Below are 23390 nucleotides of genomic sequence, written 5' to 3' on the forward strand. Positions count from 1 at the left end.
CTGTCTGGGAGTGTCCTTACAGAGTTGTTAAGGACACGTGTGAGATCTGAGTTTCAGAGTCGTTAAGAACATCTGAGAAACTCAGGAGGATCTTTAATAAACATCATATCCCGGTTCACTTTAAACCTACCAACACACTGAGGCAGAAACTTGTCCGTCCTAAGGACAAAACACCCAGGCATAAACAGAGTAATGTAGTTGATGCTGTTCAATGCAGCCAGGACTGCACAGATTTGTACATTGGGGAGACAAAACAACCTCTCCATAAACGAATGGCACAACACAGGAGGGCCAACTCCTCAGGTCAAGACTCTGCTGTCGACTTACATCTGAAGGAGACAAATTGTTCCTTTGAGGACAACAATGTAAACATCTTGTCCAGAGAAGACAGATGGTTTGAAAGAGGAGTAAAAGAATCCATCTATGTCAAAGTGGAACATCTGTCTTTGAACAGAGGAGGAGGCCTAAGACATTACTTATCACCTACGTACAATGCTGTACTGAGTTCCCTCCCCAGACAGTTTAACAACCATTCATACCTGGGCTCACCTAGCCCTAGAAACCCACATGAAGGCCGGTTAGGTCAATGACCCACAAGAGGCCCTAAAGAGTCTAAAACTCAGAGCTCACACGTGTCCTTAATGACTCTGTGAGGACACTCCCATACTTTGTAAGGACACTCCCACACATAGTTTAAAAACCTGCAACTGTGATTCAAATTTCAGACATAATCATAAACATATCTTGTGTTGACATGATAATAAGCAGATAATACGAGGCTCCTTCAGCTTCTAAATTAAATTTGCTCGTTTTCTGGAAAGATTTAGCTCATATTTAAAAAGATATGACATTGTCTACTAATCATTCTGGCAAACTGCTGTCACATCTCACAGCGTTACTAAAAGTATACAGATATATAGCAAGCAAGCTGCTAGCTACCTTTCTGAAAATGAAATGAAGAGACTGTCGTGTGACAGACACAACACTGTGTTGGTCCTTTAAACAGCAATTAGTCACACTGCAGCCTTTTCAACAGCAAACTGGGAGCGCTGTGCATATTAACCAGGAAACAGACGGAAATGTCATTTATGTAGCTGAGTACAGGCTGAGTAAATCCTGCTTTACAAAGAACCATTTCTGCTTTACCTCACAGGTGCTGTGGCATCAAACTCATAATCAAAAGGAGTCTTTTGTAATAAATGGGCAGAAATTCGAAGGTAGTTCTAGAACTATAGGGGGCAGCATAACCACTAACTGCTGCACACTGCACACTCTGTGCTGGAGCTAATTCTGACTGTAGCAACTAGCTGCTGTGAACAAGTAACTCAGTTAGCCTTGGAGCTAAGCAGCACTATGAGCTTGCAGGAGTCTGTCCACACTGTAACCACGGATGACAGAGGAGTCACTGTGGTCAACAGGGCTCAGCTCGACACTGTGAACACATCTGGACGGCAGACTGAACACAGCCTCTGAGAAACGGCATGTGGAGCCGGAATATTTCACCATCTTACTCTGAATTTAGGATTTATTTGGACCAAACCAGAGGTGATTGTGGAAGGAAGGTAAATTCAGACTGTGTATGGTTGTATTTTTCGGTTTAGTACAGAAAATAGGAGTTTATTTTGACTTATTAGACTAAGTAGTGAACTGGCTACTTTTACATCTCCCAGCTGAAACTACAGGAGCTGTCGGACTATCACCTCTTAAGCTACAGAGTGCTGTTAGCATGCTAGCCAGCTAGCCCCGGCCTGTCCTGTCTCCTAACTTCAGTAGACATCTCTGTAATACAGAACAGAGACGTCTCTGACAGAACGTCAACACTGTTGTTTCTTCACTCTGTTCATAATGTTTGTTCCTTTTGAAAATGTTTACCATTTCTTACAAATTGTCCCTTTAAGCTACTTCAGTCTTAGGATTGATCAACAATAGCTCCCTTCTGTTATGAAAGATTTTTTATCTCTAGTTCAATTTTACTTTACTAAAACAGCTTTTAATAGAAGTAAAATGTTACATCGACAAAACTAAACATCTTTTTCATGAAATTCTTATAATATATATTCTGTTTATAGAAGCCAGCAGTGTATACAGGTGACGTGATGATGTGGCTCAAACCCTCACAAACTCTTAAATAACTCTTGATGGTCACACCCTCTATTGCCTGTTCGACCCAAACATCTGGCTAAACTGATTCATGACAGCAACAAAGACCCAACCAAAGTGGATCACTGGTTACCGTGACAACTGGCACAGAACCCCTAAATCTTTTCATCAAACTGTGTTCTTGTTAACAAAATAGGTTATGATAGCAAATAGTAAAATCTACATCTCATTTAACTGCCCATTCTTTACTGTTCAGTGGAAAAGAGTCTAAACACACAAACACATGTAAAGGAGTGGAGCAGCAATTCAAAAGCAACTATCACATACAACCACACACTCCATCCATCCATGTACTGTATCAGTGTGTTTAACTACAATAGTTCCTGGTGCAATAAGAGAAGTCCATCAACACATGAGTCCATCAACACATGAAAAGCTCTTTACAACGCCATCAGCAGCAGCAGCTGCATCATCAACTAAACCTTCATCAAGGCCCTGCATCTACAAATGCAATAAGCAAAGAGATATGTGAGCACAAGTGACATACATATGTACAAAGCTTTAAATACACACTCTTATCCAACTGCAGTAATTGTGCTTTTCAAACTTATTTCCAAAGGTTCTTTGTGTTCCAGGCAGATTTCCATCCAAATACTCACCTGTCCTGTAATCCAAACACTTACCTGTCCTGTAATCCAAACACTCACCTGTCCTGTAATCTAAACACTCACCTGTCCTGTAATCCAAACACTCACCTGTCCTTTAATCTAAACACTTGCCTGTCCTGTAATCTAAACACTCACCTGTCCTGTAATCCAAACACTCACCTGTCCTGTTATCCAAACACTACATGTATGTGACTTTTCTTTGGATGTCACTTGGTCAGTCAGTGAAATACAGAATGTAAACACTGGGCTAAATGATCATAATTCATGTGTCCAAATGTTGTATTGTGTCTGGTAATCAGTACAGAACATTTGAAAGGTCATTTTTCTAGAAAGTATGAAATATCAGAATGTTTTCTACTTTATGAAAATAACCCCACTGCTCAGCAGGAAATAACTCATTTCACAAAGAAAGGAGTATAAAGAAAAGTCATGATGCGATAAGAAGAAAGTTTGAGCGTACAAGAACAAAGCCAGTGACACTTTTTAATGACCAAACTTTAGTTAATAGTTATTTAACTGTTAATCAACAATAAAATGCTTCATAAACCACTTATTAATCAAGTGCTTTTAAACAGTTGCAGCTGATGTTTCTATACCTCTACGTTCACTTAATAAATTATTTATAAAGCATTTCACTGTTAACAATGAAACAACTATTAACTAACTAAAATGAATTATAAATGTACCATTTAATTAATTATAAAGTTAATTATAAAGTGTTACCAAAAGTCCTAACAGTACGAGCATTACGTTGTAATTTCATGAAAAAGCTCAAACATTCGAATAAAGTGGAAGTTTCACTAGAAAAGAATAAAAATTCTTATTAAAATAAGGCTGTAATTTTCTACATGGTAATATTTACAGAAAAAAAATGTTAAATTCTTTGTTACATTTTTATGGATACTGTACTGTGTTGAGATCAGCCTGTCAGCCTGCATGTCAGAAGGGAGCTGTTTGTTATTATAGATTTTAGGACGGATAATTCTTCTGAAACTGTATGCACAGCTGGACGATACTGAAACTTGCAAACAGCATTTTGTTGCTTTCATTTCTTTAAATTATGACTTTCTTGTATATGATTGAGCTTCTTGTGCAATTACAACTTTGTTCTTGCAATATTATGACTTCTTCTGGTAATATTAAGACATTAATCTTGTGATATTATGACTTTTTATTGTAAAATTAGAACTTAGATTAGTAATACTTTCTTGTATAATTACACTCTACTCTCATAAATTTATTCAAAATTGTTATTAAAATGAAAACTGTTTTCCCGTCATGTTAATATGGTCTTGTAAAATTGTACTGTGTTGTAAATTCCTGTAAAAATGTTGGATTTAATCTCAGAATCACAATGTTTTTGTAATGTAATGACCTTTTATAAATGTAGGACTTTATTATTTTAATATAGTACTTTTACATTCTACTCTTGTGAATTATACGATTTTCTTTCTTGTAGCGTTAATACTGTTTTTACAATTGTATTTAAAATTCTTTACAAAAAATGTAACTTTAATCTCAAAATGCTAACCTTTTTACATTGAATAATCTTTTTGTAATGTAGGACTTTATTATTTTAATATTGCACTCACTTTTACAAATGCAATTTATATTCTAATATTATGCCCTTGTCTCTTAAAATTACAGACCTTCTCGCTGACTTTGATATTGTAAAATGACAACTTTCTTAACTATTCTTAACCGTGTATTGTGTTGTTAATTGATTTATTATTGTAATTTTCCCCCTTTCTTGTAATCTTTTTCTCCAAAAATTCTGACTTTGTTCTTGAAATATCAGATTTCTTTGCCCCAACAGCTGCCCTTAAACTCAACTGTAATCACAAGCACACTGGGAGCCATGATGAGATTATAAGATGAACCAAAGAAAACCAAATGTTTGACTTCCTTCTATCTTAGGACTAGTATCTGAGTTTTGAGATGATTTACAGGCTGCATGTGTACAGTACAGCTACTACACAGTAAGATAATTTAGATACTGCACATCATTAAAACACAGCATGTTAAAAAGAAAATATATATTTAAACACGATGTTTGCCCCATCATATTGTTCTTATCCAACACAAACACAATACCACCATGAACTAAGAGATGCTGTTATTGCCCCAGAGGGACTCGGTGTAGCCCAGACACAATGAAGAGCCACTGTGGCCACCCACATTCATATGTACAAACACAGCAGAGTTATGGGCTCTGAATGCAAATGTATACACCATTACGTTTATTTACCATTACCTGTGTTTGACCACAGAATGAGAATATACTGTATGTATAAATATTGTGATAAGAGTGTGAACCCATTTACAGCTGACCCAGCAGTCAGAGGACAGGGAGCTGTGGGACATATTGAGGAGACTGAGTCTCTCCCTCTGATTGCGTCAGCAGTTTATTTAGCCTATTATCTTTGTGCGCTCAGTTTATTACATTTACAAAAAAATGACTGGTGTATCCAGCAGAACAAGATAATAAAAAAAAACAAGGAAAAAAGTTGAATCAAACTCACCCTCACATGCTGGACCATGACTATAGTCCTTTCTTATTGACCAGTTGGAGGTGGTGGGGCAGGGCTAGTTGTGTTTGTACTCTCTATGGCTTGTGACCCAAAGTGGATCATGAACCTATTGCTGGTAGGTTTTAAAAAGCCTACAGTACGCCTCTTAATAAGACACAATATTTATCTGGTTGGTAACTAAACCAGCTGGGATGCTCTGGATACACAGTTAGCTATATTGTGTCAGGGCTGTCTGTGGCCATCCTCTAATTACTGACCCTGGGTGGTAGACAGATTTTCCTTTCATTTTTGTCCCTGTCTGATGTTCTGTTTGGACCAAGCAGCATCTCCAGTGAAGGTAGCGGACATTTGTACCACAGGTGTTGATGGATGAACTGAACACCAAGTGCATCATTCTTTATAGGCCAACCCAAGAGTAGGAGGTGGAGTGTGAGTCAGGATGGGGCGGGGTAAGGTAGGGGGAGGGGTTGGGCTGGGACGGCCAAACATCACCTGCCTGTTGGGGTGCATGGGGTGGATGGGGTTTTCTTGAAAACTTCGAAGGTTTTCGTGGAAGCGGTTGCTGCTTTCATTGTCGAGGCGGTTGCTGTCGTCACACAGGCGGTGGTTGTTGTCGAGCTCAGGGGTGGGCCCTCGATCGGGGATGTGGACCATGTGGGAGCCACTCTTCCTCCTTAGCGTTGACTCACGGCTGGACGAGGCGACAGACTGGCAGTCTGAGCCGCCATCACTGCTGGCAGCTGTTCCCTCTACTGGCGTGACCCTTATGGTGGTAATGGCCTGAGGGTGGGGGTGGAAGGGAGGAGCAAAGGTGACAGTGGGGGCGAATGGCATGTTGGAGTTAGCAGAGTTGGGGTTGAAGTTAACATGAGCGTTGTTAAAGTTGGGGTTATTGGGATTGTTGGGGTTAAAGTTGGGGTGCTGGAAGTTGTTGGGGTTAAAGTTGGGGTGCTGGAAGTTGTTAGGGTTATTGGGATTGTTGGGGTTAAGGTTGGGATGCTGGAAGTTGTTGGGGTTATTGGGATTGTTGGGGTTAAAGTTGGGGTGCTGGAAGTTGTTGGGGTTATTGGGATGTAAGGGATGTAAAGGGTGTATAACATGTGGATGGTTTGTGTATACACCCCCCCCTCCCCCTCCCATTCCTCCACCCCCTCCATCTCCCCCTTCACTCTCTGTTTCGGTCCCTGTCACGCTCCTCCGCCCATCCACTGAACCTCCATCCCTCAGCGAATCACAGCTGTCTGTGTGTCTGTTCAGGTCGTTGAGGGTGAAAGTTGACTGTCGGAGTGAAGCTCGTTGATCTGGTGGTTTCCATCTCCAGGAGCCGCTCCCGTCGGTGCTAGGAGGTTTCACCACAGGTTTATGTGATCTGGACTCTGGGTGGGCTTCAACACGGACTATACTGCCACTTCTCTCCAAACCTCCTTTCAAAAGACCAAGACAAAGGAATGACTCAATAATCGCCTTCTCCTCACAATTATAATCATAACCTAAAATGTGTAAATCCATAAAAATCAATCTCAAATCTTCCCATCCTTCATACTGTCCACACTAGAGCTGTATAATCAAAATCACCATATGGCCAAGTGCAATATCCAAAACACAAGAGGCTGTAATTATTTGATAAAGGTCAACTGTGTGACCAACAGCATTATAATGAAGTAGCTGCAGAGATGTCTACAGATCTTCTTCTGCAGATGTAAGAAAACATGTTTGTTTGGTTCAGACCCCAACAAATGTCACATCATCAGGATTTTTTCAGAGAAAATGAAAATTGTGATGCAAAAATGATCATTCCTACTCATCATGAATCGCATCCCAATATCTGTCAAAATAACCATAAAATGAATTTTGACCATATGGCACAGCCCACGTCCAAACTGTATACAGTTTGATACTAGGAAGGATGTAAGCCAGCTTGTTTCCCATCTCCCAGTCTGATATATATCTATTTTAGAGGTACAGACCTCCTCCCACGACTCCAGTGGTGGAGGCCGGTGGTGAAGGATCCTGGTCTGTGAGAGCTCGGTACCGAATGGATCCCGTGCAGCTGACAGTGCTGCCACCATCCTCTGACCGAGGAGAGTGAAGCAAACCCTGCTGTTTGGATAAGGCTATCACCTGCAACAGGAGAAAAACAGTGAAATGTGAGTTATTCCAAATGTTGGTGCTGAGATACTTACTCATTTACAAGTAAACCTGCCCTTTCACCACCCTGATTTAAAAAAGCACAGAAAAGGCACTATTTCCTACAGAAAATTAGGAAGGCTAAACTCTGGTGCCAAGTTCTGGTCAACTTTTACAGAGAAGCAATAGAAAGCATCCTGATGGGAAACATCACAAACTGGCATGGTCCATCACGGCCCAGGACAGGAAGGCTCTACAGCAGGTGATTAAAACCACCAGAACATCACTGGTACCATCTACAGAGCATCAGTGTCATCAGTGAAGTGAGACATCTGCACAGAGCCCAAAGATACTAATACTTTGAAACTATTGATCTCATCAACTCTCCATCATGAAATAAAGTTTTCTTGTGTAGCATAAAGGGACTACAGCTTGCATTTAGTTGTAAAACCCTGTGTTGTTGAATGACAATAAAATGAACCTCGACAGGCTGAGACGGCAGCTGTCCACAAAAGTCTCCATTGAAATTATCTGATCACAATACACGATTGTTGGATAAGCTTGTGAAGCAAATTGATTCCAGTGGTTCAAGAATCTGGGTGATATCTTGAGTCACTTCAGCACTAAAGCCCTTTGTTTTCTTGCACTAGTCCGTTTGGAGCAAACTCAGACCATCACAGTGAGATCAGAGCATTAGCAACACTCAATCTTCCATGTATTTAGCCCTGTAAATATCTTTGTATCAGTTTTCACACGTTTCTGTTTCTCATTTAAGCACAATGGGCTTATTTTTCTCAAGTCTTTTCAAATATGTTTTAACTACTGTGCATTACTGAGGACAGCTTCAAAATGAGTTATAGCTTTTAACTCATGTGTTTGTTTGCAAGATCAAGTTTTGCTCATGGCTGTGCACTTGGTGTAACTAACATTTATTTTTATATCAACTGAAGTCGCCGGTTCAGTGACTGAGCAAAACTGTGAAGCTGTTTTTAAAAGTTCACCTTTAGTTGAGATTATCTGGTAACACTTGAAGACCTCATGAAGACCACAGCAATATAGCATTATGGGGGCCTTCATAATAAACTATAATGTATTAATAATGCTGACTCATTTACACACATAATGCATTCGGATACACTACATCAACAGTCATAAAACATATGTGTGACTTTTTTTCTTGACTTTTAATACATTATGAATACCTTTCTTCCATTTACCTCGCTCCAACACTCTTCATGCTTTATTGCAGTTCTATGAATAAAGTTTATTATCATTACACATTTTTTACTTTTGTTTTTAGCTTTTAGGGCTCACACACACCAAAGAACCAGCAGCGATGAAAGCCAGTAATTGAGCTGGTGGTATGACAGTGAGTTGGACTGGTGTAAAATGGAGTCCCTCTCCTGCCACACCTCTTCACTTGTGGCTCTGACATGCTCCCCTTTGCCACTTTCAGTTTCAAATTATACCTCAAATCCTGTAATCTTGTCAACTTTGAAAATATGGACTCAGTTTCGCAAACATCTCAAGCTAAACAATCTTGTCCTTCTAGGTCCGTTATGCAATAATCATATTTTTTTACCTTCTAAACTTGACTCTGCATTTACACTTTGGAAAGAGAAAGGTATCATATTATTCCGAGACCCGTTTTTAGATGGTACATTCGTTGATTTTGAAAGTCTGTCCCATAAGCATGACTTGCCCCGGACCAGCTTCTTTCGTTACCTCCAGGTTCGCAGTTTTATTAAAGATCATTGCAGTACATTTCCACGTTTACCGGCAGATTTACCTAAAATTCTTGACAAACCAGAAACTTGGATAAAAATGATATCAAAGCTGTATACAGGTATTCTCCAGGCTAACCCCTCTCCACAGATCCCAGCAAAACAGGGGTGGGAAAAAGAACTAGGAATCCAACTCCAGGATCCTTGGTGGGAGAGAGCCAAATTACAAGTGAATAGCTCCTCATCCTGTGCCCGTCTTAACTTAATACAATTCAAAGTACTGCATAGAATGCATTTCAGCAAAGCAAAACTAGCAAAGATTTTTCCTGGCAGTAGTGAAGCTTGCAATAGATGTGCCTTTGTCCCAGCTGACTTAGCCCATACTTTCTGGTCATGCTCGAAGCTAACAGGGTTCTGGAAGAGCTTTTTCAAGATTATGTCAGAGGTTCTAGGTATAGCTATTACTCCCTGTCCACTCATTGCTATTTTTGGAGTTCCCTCAAATTATTCAGAATTCAGTAAGCAGACATTAAATGTTTTAGCATTTGCCTCTCTGATTGTCCGCAGGCGTATCCTTCTACACTGGAAGTTACCTAAACCCCCAGCAGAACAATCTTGGCAGACTGACCTAATGTCATTCCTTAAATTAGAAAAAATCAAATTTTCACTCCGAGGGTCAACTGAGAAATTCTATACTACATGGCAGCCTCTTATCTCACATTTCGATAATATAGCTACAACTCCTACGGTGTAGGAGTGAACAATACATTGTTGTTGTTTTTTTTGTGTGTGTGTTTGTTTTTTCTGTCCAGCTGTGCACTTACATCAATATGAATGTACAAATGTAAGGTGGTTGATGAGATATTCTGTTTGAAAAGGGAAGACCAACTGAGGTGGGGGGTGGGATAATGCTTTGTATGTTTTTTTACTTGTTTGTTTGTTTGTATGTTTGTTTATTTGAAAAAAAATAAAATAATCACACATCTATTTGTAAAGGTCATGTAACATGATGTGATGTGTTTCAATAAACAGATTTATGAAAAAAAAAAGAAAGCCAATAATTGAGTCGCCACACGTTGCCTGTGTCTCAGACAAAAAGTTGCACTTAAACACACCGCAAAGACTACAGCCGACAGACAACTAGCTTGTTCGTTCTGCAGCTGTGTGACAGGAAAAACTCTGCATACCACCAGGTGGCGGCAGTCTGTGTTCGTTATAAAGAGGGAACTGGAGGACTGAGGACTGCAGCTATACAAACTGGTGTTATGATAGAACAGCCTTTGCTTGTCATTCTCACACCACTCTTGCTTATATAGCCACTTCAGATCAAGACCTTCTCTGATCAAAAGTTGCTAACGGCACTTCTGAATATGCAGAGGTGAAAAATAAGAAACCACACTAAATGGGCGAAATCGTGGATTCTACAGCAACAGGCTCGAAGGGCTTTCCCTTATTTTTTCGCTTTGTCTTCTCATACACTGATTTGCTTAGCTGAACAGCCAATCAGAGCGATCCCTCCCACCGGGACCAGTGCCAACGGTGCAGGAAACAACTAAATCCACAGACGCTCACCGACCGCCCCAACATTAGATGACAGCCAACTGCCAGCCTGGTGTGTCAGGGTCCTCGGTGGAGAGCTGCTAGGACAAAGACAGACATAACAACGAGGCGAGACGGAGAGGTCTAACATCAAACAAGAATCCCCCGGCAGAACTGAAGTAGGACGCAGTTGTGTGATATTCATCCTAACCTGCATCAGTCGGGGCTGTCCTCCTGCACTGAGCGGCCTGCAGGGGATGGTCGTCTTCTCAGCCACTCTCAGCCACTTTTCTCTCACTGACCCGCCCCCGTCCATAATGCTGTCCTCTGATTCGCTCTCCTGATCCCTGCTGGTGAGGTTCTCCTCCTCAGGAATGTGAACCAGCTGGGAGGATCCAGGCCGGGATTGGATAGACACTCTGGCCCCACCAGCCAATCCGGTGCTGCCATTAAGGGCCAGGTGATTAAGACTGGCCATGGGAACAGAGCTTGCTGCCAGCTTCATGTACTGAACTGGGATGGGGACCCCAGAACGCAGCTCTGTTTCCTGACAGGTGACTGAAGGCAGATGTGTTCCTCCGCGGAGCTCTACCTCCAGGCCCATTGCAGAAGGCTCAGAGGAGCAGCGCAGCTCCATGTTCCTCTGCGGAGATGAGGAAGACGTTGGTCTTATTCCATCCATCACCTGCAGGGACAGCTTCCTGTTGTCATTCTTATTCTTCCATTGGCTGAGCAGCTGTTTGGATCGGGTTGAGTCCATTGATGCGTGGATGGAGGCGTGACGCCGCGGAATTCGGCCCTCGTCAAATGATGAGCCTCCGTGGGACCTAAAGTAAGAGGCAACCACAATGTGTTTAGCTGAAATTAACAAAAAGCACAACAGAAGATTAGTACAGAGCCAAGCGGGTGTCATGGGGAAAACTTAATCAATCATTTGTGCACATATATTAATAGTGGAACTATCAAATAAATAATATGTTCTCTCAGGTTCATGATCTGAGAGCACAAATGACTCATTTGATGACTCAAATAAACAAATTGCTTCTTAAGTTGATAAACTGTGCACACAAATAACCATTTTGTGAACTCCTTCGAAGCAGAGGAGGGCTTTCAGGCACAACTTTTACCAAAGTGCATGGAGGAAAGAAACAGACTTCACTGTTCACCTCACTGGCCTTCATCATGGTCATCATTAAACACATCAACAGGATAAATATTAAAAAAAGGTGAAAAAAAGAATAAATACGACAACCAATCATACACATCCACACACATATCAGCCAGTACAGATGTGGTGAGGCCAATTGTTGTCCTGGACTGACAGAGAGCGTCAGATAAGTTACATGTTATTTATGATGTTCTTTATACTGTAAGTGTTGCTGGAGTTTTGACCTCTTTAGACCTTTATTTCCTGAAACATATGAGAAATTGTTAAAAATACTGATTAAAGTTATGTTATTGGAATTACTGGGCTTAATAATCTAATTTTCTGAATCTTTACTGACTACTGGCAATTTTGAAGCTAATGGTAATTATAACACAGGCATACGGAGCCCGTAAAGGGACATGGGGAAAGAAAAAAAAAAGTTAAACGTTTCTTAGGCTCACGAGAAAAGTTTCTTGTGCTCACAGGATACTTTCTTGTGAGCACGAGAAAGTATCTTGTGCGCACCAGAAAGTTTCCCATGCGCACAAGAAATGTTTACGTTTTTTTTTTTCCCCCCATGTCCCTTTACGGGCTCCGTACAGGCAGAACGAGGAAGACAAATCAGTCTCCTGGCCTCTCTTTCAAAAGCACTTCAGACTTGGTGAGGGAGAAAATGGGCATTTTCCTCTTATTACATTCTCTCTAAAGAACAGAGTCACTTTGAGCTAATGAAAAGTTTTATGATTAAATTAGAGCCCAGATTCCCAAAAAGTTGAGACACTGCAAAACAAATAAAACACAATGCAATCGTTTGCAAACAAACATGTGTTTACTGACAACAGTTTAAGTTCATACAATCGTGTTCGCAAAGTGGTGAACCTCGCCTCATCCTTGCTTGTGAATGACTGTCTTCCATGGATGCTCCTTTCATACCCCATCATGATACTCTCACCCAGGGCCAGTTCTTGGCATCAGCCATATAAGTGGTCGCCTAGAGCGCCACATGCTGGATTAACGCATTAACACATTAACGCCCTTCCCTCATGTTCTGCCTTGAAAAAAACAAATGCACAAAGAAAGAAAGAAAGAAAGAAAGAAAGAAAGATGGAATAATAAACTTTGCATCCCCGTTGTTCCTCATCATTTGACCTGGCCATGACCCTGGCCTGCACTTGGGATGCCGTGTCAAGTGAGCACTGACTGTGCTGCACATTGAAAGTGGGGGATGGGTTACCAATGCCCATCTCAGGTCAGAGTGAGAGAGCGACAGGCCTGACTGACAGATCACAAGAGGCAGGTTACAGGCTATTTTTACATTTCATTTTTTTCATTGTGAAAAGGTCCAAGCTGTCAGGTGCACAATTTAGAAAACGGAAAAAAGAGGGGGAGGCAAAAAAAATGTCAATATAGAGGTATGTTGTCTTTTAAATAATTTTAAAAAAAGCTGCGTTGAATAAAGATGTTTCATTTGTACTGGCCAACATAAATTAAAATAAAGCAAAACTAGCTAATAATGCTAGATAATGAAGCTATGGTAGCTGCTAAGGATATTTATGAATCATCTGAATGTCAACCCTGTTAACTTATTTAGCTGCTGCTGCTGCTGCTGCTGGCTGTTCAAATTAAATAAATCTTATTTGTACAGTGCCTACGTTATTTGAAGTAGAATGACAAAACAGACTTAATGCAGCGGTAACAGTATGTATGGATGTACTGTATATTTGAATACAGCTGCAGGTCAGGCAACAAGCAACAAGCAGCAGCAGCACCACATCCAGCATGCCACCTACCTCCAGCGAAACCTTCACTGGACCTTTTATATTCTATTTTCATTGCACTGTTTTGTATTGTTTGACCATAACTTTTTAATGCATGTTGTGGAAGCTGTCAATAGGACGTTTTAAATAGTTGTGTAAAACCTGCACTGGTACTTTGATTTGACATCGTATTGTTAGGTTCCAGATCCTAATCTGGCCTAGGCCACCAAAATGGCTAGAGCCGGCCCTGCTGTCACCTGGTACCAGTGAACCTGTTTACCTATAATCTGTAGGGGTTTTTGGAGCATTCCATCACTTCCACAGCCTTTTGTTGCTTCTGTCACAACTTGTTTGAAAAGTGATGCTGACATCAACTCACAATATGAATATATTTACAAAAATTTATTTAAGTTGATGAGGCTGTTTTCTATCGAGTGCAGGTCAGAAAAGGTCAGTAAATTGTCAGATTCTGTTTTATTTATGTTTTCCACAGCGACCCACCTTCACCTGGCTTGGTGAATAGTTAATATGTTTGTTTTCTGTGCAGCTCTTTCCCATTTCAACTCTATTTTAAAAAAAAAAAGAATTGGACGAGGAGCCAAACAGGACCATGGGACAATTAGTCAGACATGACCTCCACCCACCAGTCACCACTGACATGTCAGGCAGGTTTCAAGGATCAAGCCACTTGAACAACTCTCATTTTACAATATGTGTAATAGCACATACAATCATTACTTATATCCCCTTTTGTCCTGTTTTGTACCACAGACACAGACGACAGGTGAGCAGACAGATTGCTCACTGTGATAGAAGCGCTGAAAATGATGGAGGTTAAACACAGGCAGTAATATTTTCTCCATGATTTGACCACAGAGTGACAGACAGCCGTGATGAGACTTGTTAAGAGACAAACATGAACTAAACCTGTCAGTCACACTTTCTAACTCTGCTGGAGCCGATACTGGTTGACTCAGACACTGTGTGGGATATTGCTACTAAATGAAGGGGTGGGCTGAAGGACTCATCATCAGTTAGCTTGTCACATGTCACACTACTTTCTCTACAACACCTGCAGTGGTTTTGTCTACTTACTTTTCATGCTAAAATGTCATCCACAAGGTAAAATAGAGCAGTTAGCCTGAAAGCAAAGCAGCATTCAACAGCACCTTGTTTTCTCTCCCAAACCAAACCTGTGAATGAAGTCTGTATCAGAGAAATCTACCTGGGCAGTGTGCTGCTGCTGAAGGTCATGTTGTCATGGTTACCCAGAGGACTGGATGGAGTTATCGCCTCCACCTCAGCACTGGCTCTCTTCATAGACATAGAGGGCTCTCGGTAGGAGGAGCTTCGCGTCAGTATGGGCTCTGGTCGGTTGGGGGAGAGGGTGTGAGAGGAGGTCCTCGTGATGATGGGCTCTGGTTGGCTGGGAGCCAGGGTGTGGTGACCTATAATTGGACAAAAGGGAGAGGTCAAACTAATAATCCATCCATCCATCCATCCATCCATCCATCCATCCACCCTCTCACGTATCCATCCATCCATCCATTTTTCCACTGATTCAGCATAGGTTTAGCAAGGCAGTCCAGACATCCCTCTCCTCAGCAACTTTTTCCAGCTCTTCCTGGGGGATCCTGAGGTGTTCCCAGGTCCAGTGAGATATATAAACCCTCTAAGGTCTTTACTGGGGTCTCTTGGGCATGCCCAGAAAACCTCGAAAGGAAGGTGCCCACAGCACATCCTGATCAGATGCACAAACCACCTTAACTGGCTCATTTCAGCGCAAAGCAGCAGTGACTCTACTCTGAGCTCCTCACCCTCCTCAAACTCCTCCTCTCTAAGGATGAGCCCAGCCACCCTGTGGAAGAAACTCATTTCAGCCACTTCTATCCCCGATCTCATTCTTAATATCTGTTTGAATTCTGAAAAGGTGGTTTCATTCAAGTATTCTTCTTATGCAACAAGGTATATTTAGTTACAAGTTAAAGCGGTACTGCACTACTTGTACACCTCAGAATCAGTATAGTATGACTCAACATGACAGTCGGGTCATGACTTCTGTGGCTCTGGAGGAGCTTTCGAAAAGTAATCCTGAACATGTCATCAGGTCCTCGTTTGGAGATTACAATTTTTCTACAAACAAAAAGCCTGCCTTACAAACTGAGGATGTGGAATTTAGACATACCAAGTGTGGAGTGTCAAAGAAAGACACTATTTGATTTGCATTGTGGGAAATGCAGGATCCACCAGTTTTAGAGCCTGATCCTTAAGGGACTAAAAGTCAGGATATTTTGGCCTCTACTGCTTCGATTTAGACTATTCTTTTTTTTGTTGTAACATAAATCTTCAGATGCACTGGGACACATCATCACTGAAGAAACTTGATGTCAATAGGTGATACGGGTCTCAGACATCCTATACGACCACCTGCACTCCATAGCTCGCTTTGTTTGATCCATAGTCATCTGGACGATCTTTGTCTACCTGTGTACCACATCTGACAGCTTTTGTTTTCATAGTCATCCCCAGTAGACTGAGCACTTTGCTAAGGGACTAGCCACCTTCCACCAGCGAGCACTGGGCACTCCACCCCTGCCCTGGTTTTCATACTTGGCCCCGTTCCTCACATTGCCATTTTCCATCCAGTCTTGGTCTAGGAACACTGATCTCCAGCATGACCTTATTTAACTTTAACCACAGGACAATGCCAGGTCAGGACATCAAAGGCTGCAGGATGCCATATTGACAGGTCCAGGCTTTGAACTTTCCAGGTAAATTTTTTTTTTCCAACCAATTTTGTTTTACTTACTTTATCTTACTTATTGTTTTACCATCTAGCTATGATCAGTGGTCATATTGAGTGAAATGTATTACAAATAATGTCATAGTCCATCTCAAAAAGACATCATTGCCTTTTTCCAAAAATCACAACCCCCTCTTTTTTGATGGATGTGGTCTCTTCCGCCCTGACGCACACACACGCACGTTGCCTGCATCAGTCTGCGCTTGGGGAGGGGAGCTGTACCTTCCATGGATATGTGAGAGCAGTGTAACATTAAACGGTGAGTAGAGAGAGAAATCCTCTTTCAAACATATGAAATAAGTTTTTTGAAGTGCATCCACCTTATTGTTTGACATTGTTAGCCAAGATAACGTTTCTGAAATTCAGTTTACCAACTTTTCGGTCCCCAGCACTAGCGTTAGCTAGCTAACAAGGTTTAGATGCGTTAAGTGTGTGTGTCCGGACGGAAGTGCCCAAAATAAGTGATTTGAGGTCATCCCCAAAAAAATGTTTGCGCATGCTATGTGCGCAATAGCACATTCATATTCACTGTGCCCCCTCCGATTTTTGAGTTGCATGACGCCCCTGATCCTGTTGCACTGAAAATAAATATGGCCAATAAGCATAGTTTAAAATGAGCAGTTCAACACTAAATGAGCCAACCTCTGTGGATGTTGACATTATTCTCTTACCAGCGGCACAGCAAGCGAGAGACAACAGTTTAACTATTGTCAAGTGTGTCATACTTTTCTAGCCCACTCCTGCCATGACTGGCTGTTTGTTTTAGTCAGAATAAATGATTCAAATGTCTGAGGTCGTGGATTAATACAAAACAATTTTGTCCCACAGAAAGGACCCACAATTTTATGTCCTGCTCTCTGTGTAGATTAATGACAGGACAAATGTATTTTCTCCTTTGATTTGGTAATTACGACACTTTATTTCCTTGCTTAAAGTCAAATCGGTACACAGTGTGACTGTGCTCATGAGCATTAGTGAAGCTGACCAGTAAGGGTGATGTCTAGCATTTTTTCTGAAAATGAATTTTAGTGGTTGACATGTCAGGGTGATGTAATCTGTAACTCAAAGAATCATCTGGCAGGCAGGCTTTTACCTTGGTGACTGTTGCTAATTGCTGATTGGCTGACATTGGGTAGGGAGGAGAGGGGGGGCTCTCTCAGGGTTGGGGGAGGTGGTCGACTTCTGGACCGATCCTCACTGGGCTGGAAATTCCCCACTGCATACACACCCTGCATATAAACACACACAAAAACACACACACACAGTGAAACACAGAGGAACACACAGCAAAGGCACAAGCATAAAAAGAGTTAGGCAAATCCAGTTTCAGGTGGCAGCCATGTCAGCCAGGAAGTCCTGCACCAATGCCTTTTTAACGTCACAGTGAAATGGCTGTTAAAGCATCTTTATGTTCAGTCATGAGATGTACGTCCATGTGAAATAGAATATGTGGGCAGATTTAAATCATATCCCTTTGGAATTAGACCTCAACAACATTCTTTGTTTTCAGTTTTACAAGCTGAAATCCAAACAGTCGCCTCCTCCTACTATGTTGATGAAGGTCGTGGTAATTCTAGGTGCTATATCGTAGTCAACTGGACGTGTTTCAGTTTCTTGAAGACATTTCACCTCTCATCCAAGAGGCTCCTTCAGTTCTAACTAACAGGAGGAGTTGCGGGCTTTTAAACTATGTGTGGGAGTGTCCTTACATGGGGCGGGAGTGTCCTTACATAGTGTGGGACTGTCCTTAAAGAGTTGTTAAGGATACGTGTGAGCTCTGAGTTTCAGACTCGTTAGGGCCACTTGTGTGTCGTTGACCCAACCGGCCTTCATGTGGGTTTCTTAAGGCTAGGTGAGCCCAGGCTTAACAACCATTCACACCTGGTGTTACGGACCCTCTATTAGGAAAAACTCGTAAAGAGTGTGCAGCATTTTCAAAGGGGTACTTGGACAAACAAATCAATATATAAGCCAAATTTTATTCATAAACCAAGAAAAAGTAAAACTACGTACCAACAGAAAAGGTTGGAGAACCCAGCCAAAATAAACAAAAAGGGGAAAATCGCTGGGCAGGCCACGCATTGGGCCATTGCACCCAGCTTTCCCCTCTAAACTAAACAAAAAGGAGGAAATTATCCTAACCCTAAATTAACCAAAGAAGAAACGAAAAAACTGGACGGCTGGTGATCTCCAAAACAAAACTACAAATTGATTAACAAACAAAAACCCCCAACACTAAAAACATTTGGGGAAAAGTAACAAAGGAGACAAAGTGAAAAGATCTCCTTTTGATGTCAGGTGGGCATTGACTTCCGTCCCGTGGCTTCCACTCGCTCCTCCTTAAATGCCCTCAGGTTAATTGACCCTCCCTGAAAGAAAAATAGACACAAACAGGAAAGGAGGGTGCCAGAGTGCACCAGAGAGAGAGAGAGAGAGAGAGAGAGAGAGAGAGGACGCAACCAGTCGGGCACCTGGGCTCATCTAGCCTTAGCTTACTTCAGCAAGCAATCAGCTGTTCTTACTGTATCATAGGCATACAGTATTTGACGTGTGAGAGAGTGTGATTCCCACACAGAGCATATTTAATAATTAATAGGCTGCCATATTATGAGGTCATCAATATTATGCTTCACCTTTTAGTTGTTCAACAGTACTGCATGAAAGTGAAAGTAATATGCATTTAGATTTACCATGACCTGGATGACTGAGAACCTTCATCAACATTGTCTGTATAATTTTTCTGATATTTTTATCAGAATGCAGTGGCGGATAATAAAAGAAATGCAATGAGTTCATAAAAGTGTGTTCACAAACATCCTCTGCTTATCTTGGGAGGTGACAGAGGCCAAACACATCATTAGCATTACAGTGCATCTCTTTGTTCTTATTCAATAGACAACAACAGGTCTCCCAGCCCCCACGCTCACCTGGTGGCTGCAGGGCTGTACAGAATTTTGTCACACGTTTTGTCAGCGTGCTTCCACAGACACAAAGAGCTCAGGAAGATCTCGAGAGCAAGAGCTGCCACACTCTCTAAACTCGGTTCAAACTGTCTAACCTTGGCTGTGCTGATAACACATAAAGCAAGAATCTGTTACTACACGGCTTTTTAATCCCCTAATATGCTATGAGGGACATTTTTCATCTAGTACTTAGCTAAATAGAGAAAGCTTGTGAACTGGAAGTTCCCACCATTTTTTTTATGAAACAAAGGGCTAAAAAAACTGATGAAACTGTAAAACAAGTCGGTGGGGGAAGATATGTTTCACTTCTCTTGGCGGAGCAGCTTGGGAGATGATGGGAGGAAGGGTGATAATACGCAGCAAAAGACCACAGGTCTTTGTCAGGCTGTCTGTACAGAGGTTGCACACTCTACCAACTGAGCTACTGGGGTGCATCAATGAGAGACACTTTAATCAGAACAGAAAGATCTTCATTGACTGATTTCATGTGCTTAAACACACTTAATAAACACACGGTCTTCAGTTTCATGACTGAAAAAAACTGAATAAACAAATGGTCCATTTCAGAATAACATACATATAGTATATTCTCGAATTATAACTATTTTTTTGTGATCAATTTTTTATTGAAAAATGTACAATATATATATATTCACATCATATAGAAAGTTTTTTTTTTTTCACTTGTACAAGTCACTTGTACATTTTCAGGGAGATAACAATATTAGAACCCCTATATATATTATATATAGAATAACGCCTTCTGGGGGTGAGGTACATCCTATGAACATACTTATAGAGTATTAACTGATGATGGCGGTTTTTGGATGTACCACTGAGATTTTTCCACACTGTGTCCCAGCAAATCTCTCTATCATTTACTTCATTTAAATCTCTATTCGAAATACCCTCTACAGGTAAGGGTTTATAGGGTCCAGAAATGAATTTGTAAAGTTTAGAAACCATCCCCCGTGTCGGTCCTACTGAGGCAAGTAACTTACGTAGAGGGTGTGTGGGTAGAGCTGTTCCCCAAGGGACCCCGTATGCCTGCATAGCTGAACTTAACTGCATAAAGAAGAAAAAAGATGAACTTGGAAGATCAAGTTCAGCTTGTAGATTCTTAAAAGCTCGTAAACCATGGGCACTATACAGATCTTTTAGTACATTCACTCCCCTATTCTACAATGTGGAAACGAAAAGGGCATATTACCAGTAAGAAGTGAGCTATTTATAATCTGTGCCAACATGCTTCATTACAGTACAGTAAGATGTGAGTAGAAATGAAATAACAGGGCCTAAACATAATTTGGCTTTTTTCAATGGTATATTAGCATACACCAGGTCTTGCAACCTGTGAGGTAGTGCAATATTCTCCTCAATTGGTCTCCAAGAAACAGAGGAACTAGGGTTGAACCATGTAGATAGAGGACGTAGCACATAAGACCAGAAGTAGATTTTAAAATCTGGCAGAGCTAGCCCCCCTAACGTCTTGTCTCGCTGGAGAGGGGGTCATGCCTATGTTCCCACAGCCCAATGGTCCCACAGCCCTATGTTCCCACACTTCTAAGAATTTTGGGTTAGGGAAGGGGAAGAGGTTAGAGTTAGGGTTAGAGAAAGGGTAGGGTTGGGTTTAGGGAATGGGGAAGAGGTTAAGTTTAGGGTTAGAGAAAGGGAAGGCTTGGGTTTAGGGAAGGGGAAGTGGTTGGGGTGAGGGAAGGGGAAGTGGTTAGGGTAGCAACATAGGGCTGTGGGAACATACGCATGCTCCCGCTGGAGAGTTGTGAGTTTTAGGCGCGGTCTCTTTCCTTTCCATATGAATTTAGAAACTAATGACTGAAGTTTATCCCAATATCCCAAAGGGGAGCAAGAGCGATAGTAGAAGAGTAAAAATTAACATGAGGAAGTATATCCATTTTAACTATTGCTATCCGGGCTTGAGGTGAATTTGGAAGATTCGACCAGCGCTCAAAGTCCTTCTCTATCTGACTGTATATACCTTGAAAATGTTTTATTGCAATGGACGACGTGGAGGGAAAAATTTCAACTCCAAAATATCTAAAGCTTTTATCTACTGGTATATGGGAGGGCAGGGGAACTTGAAGTGCTGAGTTTAAATGCATCAGCGCTGCCTTTGTCCAGTTAATTTTGTATCCAGAGAGTGAGCTGAATGTATCAAATGAGGAAAGCAAATGTGGGATTGAGGAACCAGCACTGCCTACATAAAGAAGGATGTCATCAGTGTACAAGGATATACGATGCTCCATGTTACAGAAAGTGATGGGATGTACTGATGGGATGTTGTCTTACTTTCTGCGCCAGTGGCTCAAGGGAAAGAGCAAAAAGTAGGGGTGAAAGGGGGCAGCCCTGGCGAGTGCCCCTTGAAATTGGAAACTGGGCAGAGCAGATGTGGCCTGTGCAGACCATTGCTGAGGGATTTGCGTATAAAACCTTAATCATATTAATTAAATGCATACCTAGCCCAAATTTGTCCAACGTTGTCCAGAGATATTCCCATTCTAACTGGTCAAATGCTTTTTCAGCGTCCAACGATAGAACCGAGCAAGGGGGATCAATACTACTAGCTGCATGAATGATGTGTAACAGACAACGCACATTATCAGATGCTAGGCAAGTTCTAATAAAACCAGTTTGGTAAGATGTATGGATGTATGTAAGATGTATCTCCAACCGGGTTGCAAGTACTTTAGCATATAGTTTAACATCCCCATTCAGGAGGGAGAGAGGTCTTTAATTAGCACATTTAGTTAAATCTTTATTTGGTTTGGGCAGGACTGTAATTATAGCTGTGTTAGTGCAAGAATTAAATGCACCCTTATCAATGGCTGTATTAATCATATCCAATAGTGGCTTGCCCAGTACATCCCAGAAAATAAGGTATAGCTCAGGTACAATTCCATCCCACCCTGGGGATTTGCCCTTTTTCATATTAACAAGAGCCTTCCTCAACTCTTCTAGAGAAATGGGGGTATTGAGTAATTCTGATTCGTTGTCAGACAGAGAAGGTAGATTGAGATCCTGAAAAAAATCTGCACACGCCTCTGTATCAAAGGAAATTTCAGAGTTGTAAAGAGATGAGTAGAAAGATTTAAATTCAGAATTGATATCAAGTGGATTGCTCAGGGTGCGAAGATGTGTTTTAATGGCTGTAATATTTGAATATTTTTCATGGTTTTTCAGTCTTACAGCTAAAAGATGACTTGGTCTGGCGCCATTGAAATAATATGTTCTTCTGGTCCTGTGCATTAAGAACTCCGCCCTACAACTTAACAAAGAGTTAAACTCAGTTCTTGTCACAGCTATTCTGCCTTGTAATGCCTCAGAATATTTGGCTTGCTGTTGCGCCTCTAGCTGAGTGAGAGTATTCACCACTTCGGTTATCTTATTTAGTCTACTCTTATTAAGGTGGGATGAGAATGAGATTGAGGAGTCCCTAATACAACCCTTTATAGCATCCCATAAAAATCTAGGATCATCTACTGAGCCTGCGTTAACGTCTATAAGAGTGTTTAACTTTTCTTTGAGAAAAGTGCAAAAATCTCCATTTTTGAAAAGTTAGGCATTGAACCGCCAATGTGGAGCACTAATGGATGTACCTAGGAGTGTGAAGTGTGCTGCGACAATGCTATGATCTGATAAAGAACAAGGCTTGATAACAACATCATGTATTTCAGAAAGGGAAGTAGCTGAAGTTAATATATAATCTATTCTGGAGAAGCTCTGATGTCTTGCTGAATAAAAAGTGTATTGTTTAGATGTGGGGTTGATAGTGCGGTAAAGGTCTGTTAAGCTAAGTACTGACAGAAAGTTCTGAAAGTCTTTTGATGCTTGCTAGCTGTGTGGCCGTGGAGCGCTGAGCAGATTTGTCCAATATCACATTTACATTACAGTTCATGTCTGCACCAAGGATAAGCGAGAAGTCCAGGTGCAATAAGACTTCTGTTAAGCTGGGAAAGAACTCTGGTTCATATTGGGATGGAGCATAAACTGAAATAAAAGCAAATTTGCATCCA

At 41.3% G+C, this 23390-nt stretch overlaps 1 protein-coding gene across 2 annotated transcripts in view; it reads right to left on the reverse strand.

Moving 5' to 3' along the window:
- Positions 1 to 5155: 5155 nt before the first annotated feature.
- Positions 5156 to 23390, reverse strand: part of LOC311266480 (phospholipid phosphatase-related protein type 4-like) — a 160855-nt gene continuing 142620 nt past the window's right edge. For both annotated transcript variants that reach the window (XM_084368855.1, XM_084368854.1), the window contains exons 7-11: positions 17490 to 17625; positions 14819 to 15041; positions 10901 to 11516; positions 7267 to 7420; positions 5156 to 6723 (exon numbers count right to left, since the gene is read on the reverse strand). In XM_084368855.1, coding sequence (XP_084224981.1) covers positions 5690 to 6723; positions 7267 to 7420; positions 10901 to 11516; positions 14819 to 15041; positions 17490 to 17625 — 2163 coding nt within the window. In that variant the 3' untranslated portion in view covers positions 5156 to 5689. The remainder of the gene's footprint in view (positions 6724 to 7266; positions 7421 to 10900; positions 11517 to 14818; positions 15042 to 17489; positions 17626 to 23390) is intronic.

Source organism: Pagrus pagrus (genome assembly GCF_965226575.1).
Source record: "Pagrus pagrus genome assembly, chromosome: 12".
NCBI lineage: Eukaryota > Metazoa > Chordata > Actinopteri > Spariformes > Sparidae > Pagrus > Pagrus pagrus.